The following is a 12,913-nucleotide window of genomic DNA, read 5'->3' as shown; positions in this document are numbered from 1 at the left end:
ACCTGAGGTTGGGAGTTCGAGACCAGCCTGACCAACATGGAGAAACCCCGTCTCTACTAAAAAATACAAAAAACTTAGCCGGGCATGGTGGTGCATGCCTGTAATCCCAGCTACTTGGGAGGCTGAGGCAGGAGAATCGCTTCAACCTAGGAGGAGGAGGTTGCAGTGAGCCGAGACTGCGCCATTGCACTCCAGCCTGGGCCACAAAAGTGAAACTCTGTCTCAAAAAAAAAAATAGTTGTCAGAGTAGAAAAATAGTCATATACTCGGTATAGTTAACAGATAGGAACACATTTTACAAAAGTTCTGACAATTAACAACAGTAAAAAAGTTCACAATCTTTCCAGTCTAAATTTCTGGTACAAAAAACCACAAACGTCTTTTTTTTTTTTTTTTTTTTGAGATGGAGTCTCACTGTGTCGCCCAAGCAAGAATGCAGTGGCCCAATCTCGGCTCACTGCAACCTCCGCCTCTCGGGTTCAAGCGATTCTCTTGCCTCAGTCTCCCCAGTAGCTGGGATTACAGGCGCCCCCCAATACCATGCTGGGCTAATTTTTATATTTTTAGTGGAGACGGGGTTTTGCCATGTTGGCCAGGTTGTTCTTGAACTCCTGACCTCAGGTGATCCACCCGCCTCCGCCTCCCAAAGTGCTGGGATTGCAGGCGTAAGCCACCGTGCCCGGTCAACGTCATTTCTTAATGGAAGTCAAACTGTCTGCAAATCATTGATTTTCTGAACTGTTGTGTCTATGGAAAAACATCCCCTGGGAAACTGGGACCACAACACATAGTAAACATCTGATCCTGGGATCTCAGCAAAGACAGAGGGCACACAGCTGGAATTCAGCAAGCTACAGTAATTTTTAAATACCATTTGGCATCACCACTTTTCACTTACCTTGAAGGTTCCTTATCAATCACAGCACTTAATAGTTCAGATTAAATGTTTGCATGTGTGGATTTTTATGAAGTGATTGTTCTGAAAAAGGGCAAAGTACTAATTGGAGTCCTGACTTTTCCAGATGGGTAACTCTTCTATTTCTGAAGACTTTATTATTCAACCTGGAACGTTATCTAAAAAACTGTTCCTCTAGCTTTAAGCTACAACTATTCTTTACACTCACCAAAGCAGGGGGTAGGGTGTAGTTTAGATTCAATTATGGAATAAAATGTTACAAATGTAAAATCTGATTTTGCTATGCCATGATTTCCAAAGAGTCACATGATATAAACATTGGATACAGGTTACATATTTGAGTATACTCCTACTATCAACTACTCATTAATATTCAGGAAAAAACAGACACAGAAATACAAACACACACATACTCTTGTTCCCTTACTTTTATTGAGAGGAAACTGCTAGGGTTTTAAGGTCTAGACCCATTTTTGTTCTCCTTAGAAATCTTAAAGTACAGTCACACGTTGCATATTAACATTTTGGTCAGTGACAGACTATGTATATGTCAGTGGTCCAAAAATTGTAATGGAGCTGAAAATTGTTATCACCTGGTGACATCACAGCCATTGTATTACAACTGCCTATAGTATTCAGTGTAGTCACAAGCTGTACAGGTGTGTAACCTAGGAGCAGTAGCCTAGACCATCTAGTCTAGGTGTGTAGTAGGCTCCACAATCTAGGTTTAAGTAAGGGTACACGCTATGAGGCTTGCGCAATGACGAAATCACCTAACGATGCATTTGGCAGAGCTGTTAAGCAACACGTGACTGTGTGTGTGTGTGTGTGTATATGTATATGTATATATGTGTGTATATATGCATATATATGTGTATATATATAAATATAAAAATATTATATCTTCAAAGGATTATTTCTAATACATAATTTTTTAATTGTTGCCACTAGAGATATGTAATAAAATTATGCATTATATATATAGTGGCAACAAAAAGAAAATTATGTATTAGAAATAATCCTTTGAAAAAAATCGTGAAGATCATTCTCTTCTTCCCATTTCTTAATAAGATACATGTCAAGTGCAACAACCCTTGTTCTAGAAACACTAGGACACTGCTATGTTCTGCAGGTATCTATGGGTATTCCTTTGCAGTGGTCCCCAACCTTTTGGGCACCAGGGATCAGTTTCCTGGAAGACAATTTTTCCACGGACCAAGGGGTGGTGCAGCAGGTTTCGGGATGAAACTGTTCCACCTCAGATCATCAGGCATTAGATTTTCATAAGGAGCGTGCAACCTAGATCCCTCACACGCACAGGTCACCATAGGGTTCGTGCTCTTATTAGAATCTAATGCAGCCGCTGATCTGACAGGAAGTGGAGCTCAGGCAGTAATGCTCGCTTGCCCACCACTCAGCTCCTGCTGTGTGGCCCAGGGATTGGGGACCCTGTTCTACAGGACCTTACGGATCCTTAGAAATGGAATCTAAGAGTTCAAGTCAACATGTAATCACGAAGTCTGCCAACAAGTTTGGTCGCAGCTTTGCAGAGGATATTTGCCATATGGCAATGTAATTTCAGGTCATTAGGGAGGTAGTTCGTAAGCAATAAATTCCCTTCTATTATACTTTTCCTAATTAAGTTGTATCATAGTTTTACTGAGGATGACTAGAGAATTATTTGGAGAAATGTTGATGAGCTTCCATGATTACAGCTAATTAATAACGGAGTACAACTTAAAGCTGAAAAGTCACTCTGGCTTCTGCTATTAAAAAGTCAACCAATAAATGAATAGGAGTTAATGGGAGACTATCCATGGATAACATCTCCAAATTTTCAATTACCCCAAAGCACAGGAGAGGAGACTGTCACCAAGAAAGACAAGAGACTTCCCTGGGCTCGGCCCCTGAATCATTCTCCACTCAGCCCTAGAAGCAAGTCTGCAAGTCCGGACCCTTGTCTTGTTAGAAACGAGGCTTCAGTCAGACCTTCCTAGGAGGCATTTGAAATCAATCAGAGACAAGTTCTCATGCAAAATCCTATTTTAGATGAATATATTGATATCAGGCTTTTGTCTAAAGTGCTGGCCCTAAAACATGGTTACATGAACAGGGTGAAAGGGACACTTACTACCACATCAGTCCTCATTTTCCCAAAAGTCTTGATCAAGTGGGCATAATGGTAATCCTCCATTTGTCGTAAAATAGCTGTCATGCAAGCCACGAAGTTTCCCTGTAAATGAATCAAAAGACAGAATTACATGAGACAGAACAACACTCATGGGAAAAGCCGGAATCATCCCAGATGCTGGGACTTGAAACTGTCAGGGAGAAGCAATGGGGCACGGACAGGAGCCCTGGGCTCTGCTGCCCCTCTCTCCGGGCTGATCAGCATAAGGCGTGGGTCACTTCCAACCTCAGGAATGGTTTTTTGGTAGGGGGTCCTTAGAAGATCAAGTTGAAAGTAGAAAGAAAAGCAAAACCCTTGAGGGGGTCTCACAATGCTGAGGACATGAGCACACAGTAACATGAATGAGACACACTGGTGCGCTCACACTCAGGACTGTATTTTATTCTCCCTGACTAGTAATACCTCAAATGTTTCCTGATACAGGGTTGTCCAGACCGGAAAAATGAGCTTGAAATATTTTTGCATTAAATACAAGAAAATTAAAGACATTGGAAATTAAAGACATGGAAATCACGGGCACTTCTGTGCTCTCCTGGAAACTTGCTGCCGTTATTATCAGGCAAATGTGTGTGCAGCTTCTCCTCTCGGGCCATGGCAAAGAAAGGCCTCTAATTTCTCAAAATCAGCCTGTATCCCCCCGCGTCCGATGCGGAGGCAATCACCACAACTCCACAATGAGTTATAGCCCAATTCTCCTCCCCGAGAAGAAGGAGAGGAGGAACGCGGGCTCATCAGAATGTCAAGTGGGAGAGCTGGGAGCTTCTCAGACCAGACGGAGCTGGGGAGAAAGGAAGAGAAGGAGGAAAAAAGAAAGCAACACAGAAAATCAAGAATGGGGAAGGTAAAGGGCCAAAGCTGAAAAGTCTGTCTGGCCTCTGCAAATGGAGGCAGACAGTATGTGTGTGGACGTGCGTGTGCACACGTTTGTTTGCGTGCCCTGAAGCGTGCTTGCTTTGGTGGGGGATTGTGAGCTAGGCAGTTCTGTTGCCATTAACTGTAACTGCTCACTGCTAGGGCTTCTAACTAAGAACACTGTAAAGCCTTCCTTGCTCTTAAATATTTTCCCCTAAGATAATGACATTTAAGGAACATAGGATATATATTTTTTCCCCATTAAACCAGTACAAGTTTGGTAAAATTATAGCATGAAACATACTTTGAGACATGTCTCTATTTTTCCCCTATTAAATGAGCTCTCAAATTGCATTCTTTTACTAACTCTCCTTTTACCAGCAATATATCAGAATGCCTGAATGTCTTTTATATTAACTTGGAATACAGGCTTTACAGTGAAATGTTAAAATCCAATATTTTCTCCAATTCATTTTATACGTATAGTATACATATCTGCTTCCAAATGAGTCCTCGAAGGACACATTACTCAAATTGAACAAATACAATAATGATGATATGATATCTTCCATTTGCCCAGAAATATAAATTATTTGTGAATGATGATAATTGCTGAGATTTAGATTCCAAGTTGGTGTTCAGGGAAACAGCTAAATAATGTTTGTTTTCCATTGAGGCAATGATTAGTAAAATGGCAAAATGGTCTATTCATGAACTTCTGAAACACATAAATATTTGGCATACCATTCAGCTCAAGAGAGGCTGCCTTTGTGTCTTGTCTACTCCTTATGACAATGAGATGTGTCCTGTGGATAATCGTCTTAATAATATTACACACCGATCAAGCACTGTGCTAAGGCTGTTAGAACTATGGCCCTTTCAACACTGTGACTTTAACAGAACACGACCTCTTTCAATCACACACAACTTTCTCTTCCTGTCCTACTTTACAGGCAGTGAAACTGAGGCTTAGAGGTTTCACTCTCTGAAGAAGTGAATGGCAAACCTTGGTGTGGAGGCCGTACTCCAGGGCTACAAGACAGGTACTTACTGGCTAACCTTATTTCTTTACCCCTCACCCAGACGCACATTTTAACTCTTCCTCTAAGGAATCTGAAGCCACTGTTGATGACCAACACAAGCTAGAGGTTCACTTTCCCCTACTCTTGCAGTCATCAGAAAAAGTTGGAAGAGGGGGAGGAAGAAGAGCCTTCAAAGTACTCTGCCCACATTTGATCCTGATGCAGCTGCTGTGACCCAGACTCTTCCCCATGAGATGAGGAGCTTTTCCTGCTGAGGAAGAGGCCTGTATCAGCCTAGGTGGACCTAGTGGGTGCTGAAATCAATTTTCTGCAGGTCAAACCAGTTCCACAATGGAGACTTACACATTAGAATAAACGAAATCACACAGTCAGCTATTTATCACCAGAAGCAATGTATCAATGTGCTTAGCTTAAATGATCAGGCTGAAAGTAGAAAGAAGAGCATAACTCTTGAGGAGGTCTCAAAATCCTGAGGGTATGAGCACAGAGTAACATTAATGAGAAATACCAGTGCAGCCAGACTCAGGCCAGATACGTGAACAGGTGACGTGGACATACTGAATTCAGGGAGCGGACCGTCATGTCATGCTGAAAAATTCATGCAAGGCAACAAATGCCAAAACTGTTGTAACACAGAAAACGAAAAACTGAAGAGAACACAGCAGTTTCCATAAAGCAAGTCCTGGGAGTACACAAATGCCCTGTTGGGAAGTCTCCCGGGACAAGAATATCAGAGAAGGCAACCGAACGGCCCCTTGTTTAACCGCGATGGGGATTCATTACAGGAAGCCCAGAAGGGCCAGAAAGATGGTCATTTCCACAAGCTAGAGGCGGTGCTGCCAGGCACTGTGCGTGCCCTCTTTACCAAACCTAAGGAAGTATTCCAGAAGTCATTTGCATCGTTCAGGCTTTCCTTTCTTAGCGAAAGTAAGTCTTGCTTTTTCAGCTCTTTTCTAAGGTGTAGCATGAATTCCATTAGGAAAGGGATGATCTGCATACTAAAATTCACTGAAATGCCCCTCTCTTTCCTCCCTGCCCTTTGGGAATGGAGTCTCAACCTTGGGGTATCAGTATTTTCACTGGGCAAACACTGCAGATACCATGAAGCCTTATGGTTTCCATGAACACAACAGAACTCTGCAGCGTATCTGTGGGCTTATAAGGGTGGATAAATGAGTATTTATGGAAGCCCTTTGAAACCAATCATTTATTAAGAACAAAAATGAGGGAGCTCTGTGAAAATAAAACTTTAATTCTGTATGCTCAGAAGAAAATTACTATTCTATGCTTTAATTGATTTATTTTAAATGCATTTGGGAGATGACTCCTAAATGAAGCTTTTATCTTCCAGACAATGGGTAGCTTAGCAGGTAGGCTGGGAGCAAAAGCCACGGTGCAGAATCATCCCCGAACCCGAACATAGGGACTAGGCTCCAGTACCAGCAGCTGAGTAAAAATAAGTCGATAAGTAAAAATAAGACATATTCCTTATAACTTCAAAGCAATGCAAAATGGGGCCACAGAAGTCAGGATATACTTGCAGAAAATTTAAAAACCAGGACACTAAATGCCTAATAAACAACAAAAAAAAGTGAACCTCATTAGCAATCAAAGATGAAAATGATACATCGTTATTTGCCTGCCAAAACAGCAAAGAAGTATTTCAGTGATGATAATGTGAGCAAGGCTGCAGGGAATGAGGACTCTTATATGCTGTTGGTGGGAACATAAATTGCTATAACCTTTTTAAAAAGTGATTTGGAGACAGGTTTGAAAAGTCTTGAAAATAAATACTCATCTCCTCAGTAATTCTATTTCTAATAATCCACCAAAGGAAGTAATTCAAAATAGAAAATTTCATACCCAAAGATGTTCATAGCATTGCTGAAAATTTTAAACATCCACCACAAGAAACTGTGTAAATCATATGATATTTTGTAGGGTTGCAAGATAAAATACAGGATGCCTAGCTCCATTTGAATCTCAGATAAACAAAGAAAAATAAATATGTCCTAAACGTTGCAATGAAATATTACATGAGATATACATATACTAGAAAAAGACATCTGTTGTTTACCTGAAGTTCAAGCTGAACTGGGGGTCCTATATTTTTATTTGGCAAATCAAGCAACCATAACTTGTGTTATGATGAAATATTGTACAACCATTAAATCATTAAACATTAACTATGCAAATATGGAGCATTTTATTAGCATGAGAAAATAATTGAAGAGGAAAACTGCAGTAATTATGTATATACATTTGACCAATGTAAAGAATATACAGTACAAGAAAAACAAAATATGACTAGAAAAGATACCAGATAGTCATGAGTGGAAGGAGAGTAAGCCCAGATTGTTTTTATAAAGAGAAAGTATGTCAATATTTTTAAAAGTGGTCCAGAAAGAAAAGGATCCACAAACTCTCCCTGTCTGCCCCTGATCTAGTTCATTTCTTAGTCTCCTGTCTTCAAACATCTCTCTCGCAGGGCTCCCCCTGCTGGTGTGGCCTTGGCTACTGCCTGGCACCGCTCCTGGAGGGAGCCCTGGCAGAATTCATCCCCGCGCACCCCCAGCCCTCCTGAAGTACCTCAGTGCCCCAGTTTTAAATCTGTTTGGGCCCCATTTCACTAGGTAGTTTGATAGGCAAAATGGAGAACAGGTAGGACTGAGCACAGGTAGAAGGAAAGGCAGGTAGAACTGAGCACAAGTAGAACTGAGCACAAGTAGAACTGAGGCTGGGTAGAAGGAAAGACAGAACTGAGCACAAAACTAAGTGTAGGTAGAATGGACAATAGGTAGGACTGAGGCTGGGTAGAAGGAAAGGCAGGTGGCACTGGGCACAGGTGGAAGTGAGTCTCAGCAGAAGGAAAACAGCACAGGTAGAATGGGGCACTGGTGGTGGAGCAGGGGGACGTTTGGTGACAGGCAAGTTGAATGTAGGATGTCACTGGAGGATATAAAAACAAAAGGCTAACAAAAACACAGACTGGAGAATGGAAACTCAGAATGAGACATACCTTTTAAACAGTGCCTTTGTCAACTATGCCTAGTGGAAAGTTTAAGTATGAATTAGAAGACAAAATCCAAAGGGTTTTAATTCATATTCTTGAGGAGCTGTGAAGGTGTAATAAAAATGGACTTAGCCATGTGCCTTGGATAGCAGGGTATAAAATTGCTCCTGGTAATTTCATCGGCCAGACAAGCTGTCTCAATTGACCCCGGAGCTCACACTTTGTATGGAGCACAGATCTGCTCTCTGGGACACACAACACAGGCAGAAAATTTAATGTTTTTCTCAGTTCTCTAAATTCCAAAGGCTCTCTGGGCCGTTTCCAGCCACAGAAGCTGTTGGAGCTGTAAACAGAGACACAAGATTGTCGAGTGTGGAGAGCAGTTGCCCAGTTTCAATAAAAGCAGAATTCTAATGACTGAATCCGGGATTATATTTGATGATTTCAACTGGGGTCTTGTTAAAAAGTTTAACCATTTTGTCACTGAGGCAGGTATTTTGACGAGGAAATCTCATTCAAATGCTTAAATTTCAAACATATCAATGAAAATAAAGCCATCTTATAATCATCATAAAAAGTAATGAAAATGAATTATCCAGTAACATTTTAAAATATATTACTAAACAACAACAACAACAACAACAAACCCATAAAGGTGATGACTTCTGGATGATTTTTATTTTGGGGTGCATTCAAGTCAAAGAATCAATACGGTAAAGCAACATTATGGAAAAGAGAATATAGGAAAAGAGAATGTAACTGAGAGTCAAGGCCTTCTTTTAAAATGATTTGAAATAAATCCAAGTATTACTAAGTTCTCAGAGCTGATAAGATGGAAGGCCTACAGAGCACAATGGCATTCTCTTTTCTAGAGGGAAGGCCAATGGCAAAATGTTCATATGTGGTCTTTTCTGTAAGAAAATATGAAAGGGAAAAAACAGGGAGTCCAAAAAACAAACAAAACCTCAAAATGTTATAAATTAGCCCCAAACTCCTGCAAAATCTGCATAGAGCTGGAGTTTGTCAAAGTATACATAGGGGGCACCTACATCACAAATTAAAAACTGTTTCAAACATGCATTCCCGATTCCTCACATTAAATGACAGTAAGGCACATATTAAAAATGCACAAAATCACAAGGGTCAGGGGACTCCGAGGAGACGCAACTAAAGACAAGAGAATTCTAGAAGCAGGAAAGAGGGTAATGAGTGGGTACCAACTGCCCTCGAGGCGAGAAGGTGGTGACATTGAACAGGAAGCCTGTGAATCCCTGGTGCAAAACCCTAGGAAGGCCCAGGAACTGGGGGTGCCAGGTACTCAGGAGGCTACATGGGAGGTGAAAAACAACAGTGCTGATGGCTTTGAAGTGTGACCCTATATCCAGTCTGCCTATGCCCAGCATGTCCAGTGAGGGGCTCCCCAACTCACTCCTGGGGAGACGACCACGTGTGTACTCCCCGGACAAGGGAGGTGCCTGAAAAGCAGAACACAATGACAAGAATCACCTGGAAGAAACACCTGTTTAGTCTGATGTCAAATCAAACAGTATACTCCCCTCTCTCTCTTCTACTCAGCTCCCAGCATATCAGCAAGGAGGCTTAAACTAACCCCCGCTAACCTCAGTCCCACACCAAACCTAGGAAGAAGACCAGAAGAATCCTCTTTGGTGAAAATGACCAGCCAAAGAGAACATAAGCACTAATACTAAGCATGGAGGTTCCAAAAGTATGAGAGCTCAGCCCATCCGGGCTTGCCATGCAGGAAAGCCCATGCACCTCCCTGCTCTGTGCACACGCTTGGAGACAGAGGTCTCAGCAAGAGCACTGGGCCTTGTGAAAAAAATTCATCCAGCAGTAATAAAGGAGGCCCAAACAAACAAAAACAGAACCCAGACGAAAGGAAGAACATTTAGAGAATGTAAGAGAAGTAAAAAATTATTATTATAATTATTATTGTAGATGTATATAATGTAATGTATATAATTAAAATATAATTATTATAATTATTATTGCTATTATTTTTGAGATGGAGTGTTGTTCTGTCTCCCAGGATGGAGTGCAGTGGTGTGATCTCAGCTCACTGCAACCTCAGCTTACTGGGTTGCAGTGATTCTCCTGCCTCAGCTTCCAGAGTAGCTGGGACTACAGGTGTGCCACACCTGGCTAATTTTTTGTATTTTTAGTAGAGACAGGGTTTCGCCATGTTGGCCAGGCTGGTCTCGAACTCCTGATCTCAGGTGATGCACCCGCCTTGGCCTCTAGAGAGTTGGGATTACAGGCTTGAGCCACTGTGCCCAGCCAAAGAACTATAATCATTATCCTCAGGTAGATATGATATTATATTCATGATCATCATATCTTACTTATATTCCTCCCCTGACTTAGTGATTTTCAGGATAAATCAAATGATTTGCCCTTATAACTATCATATTTCTCAGATTTAAAATAATAACATACTTAGATAAATCTTTCAAAATTCTGTAATCCTTGTAACGTTGTTCTTTCACTTAATATTTGTTGAAATAAAAATGAGATAGCTTCTCTTCTTTGCTTCGATTTTCTCACACATGTGTTTTCATATTATATAGAATTTCTTTAAAGCTACCTCAAAATCCTTTTACGATTAAGGTGGGAGGGGAGTATAGGAAAGAATAAGTAAAAATATAGAAAGAACGATGTCGTAAAATGAGGACAGAGGATAGTGTGCAGTGCTACATACGCTGAACGTCAGGAGTCATCGCTGTGCTCTCAAGAAGCATGTCATGTTTTATTAATTAAATATTTGATTAAGCATAAGACATAATAAAAAGGCTGATTCAGTTATTATTGTTAAAACAGAAGTTCACGGGAAAACGGGTGTCCACTCTCATCAGTGAACTTATAAAACCTTTCTCATATAAACGACCCACGGTGAAATTGTTCCTTTTTTCATTTAAAGATAAATTCATTCCCATGATGCCTTTATTCAATATATAATTAATTTTTACTCATGTGGTCTCCCAAATGTTATAATTTCTTTATTTTATAAAGAAACTTAGAGTGAGGAATGTTTGTTAAAAAAAAAAAAAATGCCAAAACTATACAAAAGAGAAAATAACTTACGCTAATGTCACCTTGTGGCTATTGGGAACTACTAATAACAAAATTAAACCTGTATCTTAAATTTAAACTGAGTGCTTAGTTGAATTCATAGAGTACTAGCATCTCATATCATTCCAGGCACTATAAGGAAATAAATATAATTTAAAAACAAAATCGATTTCATTTTTATAGTGGCAGTAATTGCAGAAGATGTTTATTGGACAAATATACCAAAAGGGAATATTTGGATCTTAAATTACCCATAACAGTTATCTGCTACTTATAGAGTATAATAATTTAAACACATATTCACATTTGTTATGAAGAATAAAAATAAATTATAATCAAATATTACATATAAAATTAGTTTATGGTGTAATGAGGAATATATACTTTGTTTGCAGCTTAATATAATTCATTTGATCCTAAAGCAAGACAGCAAAGCAGAAAATTTTATATTTTATTTTTATAAACTCAATATATCAGGTAATATTAAAGCCTTAGAGAGTTTAGAATTTTCGAAGTCTTATTGCATGATATAGAGGATCTAGAAACACACTGTAATAGAAACAAGAGTAATTCGGTCTTAAAAAAAAAAACCTCTTATTATTGAAGAGAAGATCGATATGTCTATACATGTTTTTAAACTGACTTTCATAAAGGACATTAAGATTATCATTGTTATAAATGAAAGTTGAAACTCTTTCTTAGCTAAAATGGAATGTCTTATATAAATCATACAAGGATACTGTCCTCAACATTAACATTGGTTGATATAATAAGGAGGAATGTCACATACATCATTAAATATTAAGTATTTAATATTTATGATAACATTTATGATACTTAAGTATTATAAATACACACAAAATACTTAAGTATTATTCTAAATATTAAGTATTAAAACATTAAATAAATGAATCATAAGGAGAATAAAAGATACTTTGAAATATGAGATTATAGTAAATAAAAACATAGATAATCTTTTATGGTATTTCTTATAAATACGTATGTATCCATAATATATACATATGTTGCATGTGGTCGTATGCTCAAACGCTGCACATGGCAAGTGATCATCCAATAGCTTATCTACTTACAACTACATAAGCTACCAAAGTGATTTTAGCCATAAATGCCTAATGTTTATTTTCAAAATCACCTACTGTGGTGGACTGAGACTCAACTTGTGGGAACCCACGAGGAATTCTACAGTAGCCCTGTACCTGTCCAGCAGGGTGTGCAGGAAAGCATCAACACAGGAAGCACATCCCACTGAGGTTCTACTTCCACCCCCTGTCTCACTTTCCCCACATCCCATAGGAAATTGAGGGTTCCCTAAATGGGTCCTCCTAGAATGGGTCATGAGAAATGGAGGGGATAAGGCTAAAATGACAAGAAGATTCAAAACCATGAAGAGCACTGCCAAATGCAACACTCAACCAACATTCAATGAGTGTGCAGTGTGTTGACAGCATTGAGTTCCCAGGAGTAGGTCAGCAGGAGATAAAAACAGCCCCTGACCAGGATGACCTCAGTGGGAGGTTGGATCATGGCTTTCTTCTAGGCTAGTGGGGCCACGTCAAAAGGACACAGGAGGTGGTGTGGGGAGGCTCCCCTGGCCACGGGTGGGATGCTTGAGACAATCTGAGTATCAAAATGAACAATGACAATAAATAAATGTAGCAAATTGAAAGAGAAAAAAATACATGTGTCTATACAGACATATAATATAGAAAGATATTCTATTAGATATAGAAACCTGCGAGGTGGCAGGGTTGAGGGTAAAAGTAAAGCTGTGACCTGTGGAAGACTAC

At 39.7% G+C, this 12,913-nt stretch overlaps 1 protein-coding gene across 1 annotated transcript in view; it reads right to left on the bottom strand.

The window, feature by feature from the left end:
- DOCK1 (dedicator of cytokinesis 1) overlaps nucleotides 1-12,913 on the bottom strand; it is a 545,861-nt gene that overhangs the window by 212,390 nt on the left and 320,558 nt on the right. Inside the window, exon 34 of the mRNA XM_011967590.1 lies at nucleotides 3,048-3,149. Coding sequence (XP_011822980.1) covers nucleotides 3,048-3,149 — 102 coding nt within the window. The remainder of the gene's footprint in view (nucleotides 1-3,047; nucleotides 3,150-12,913) is intronic.

This window comes from Mandrillus leucophaeus, unplaced genomic scaffold, assembly GCF_000951045.1.
Source record: "Mandrillus leucophaeus isolate KB7577 unplaced genomic scaffold, Mleu.le_1.0 Scaffold801, whole genome shotgun sequence".
NCBI lineage: Eukaryota > Metazoa > Chordata > Mammalia > Primates > Cercopithecidae > Mandrillus > Mandrillus leucophaeus.
The sequence above is the reverse complement of the archived record's forward strand: the minus strand, read 5'-3'. Positions and strand labels throughout refer to the sequence as shown.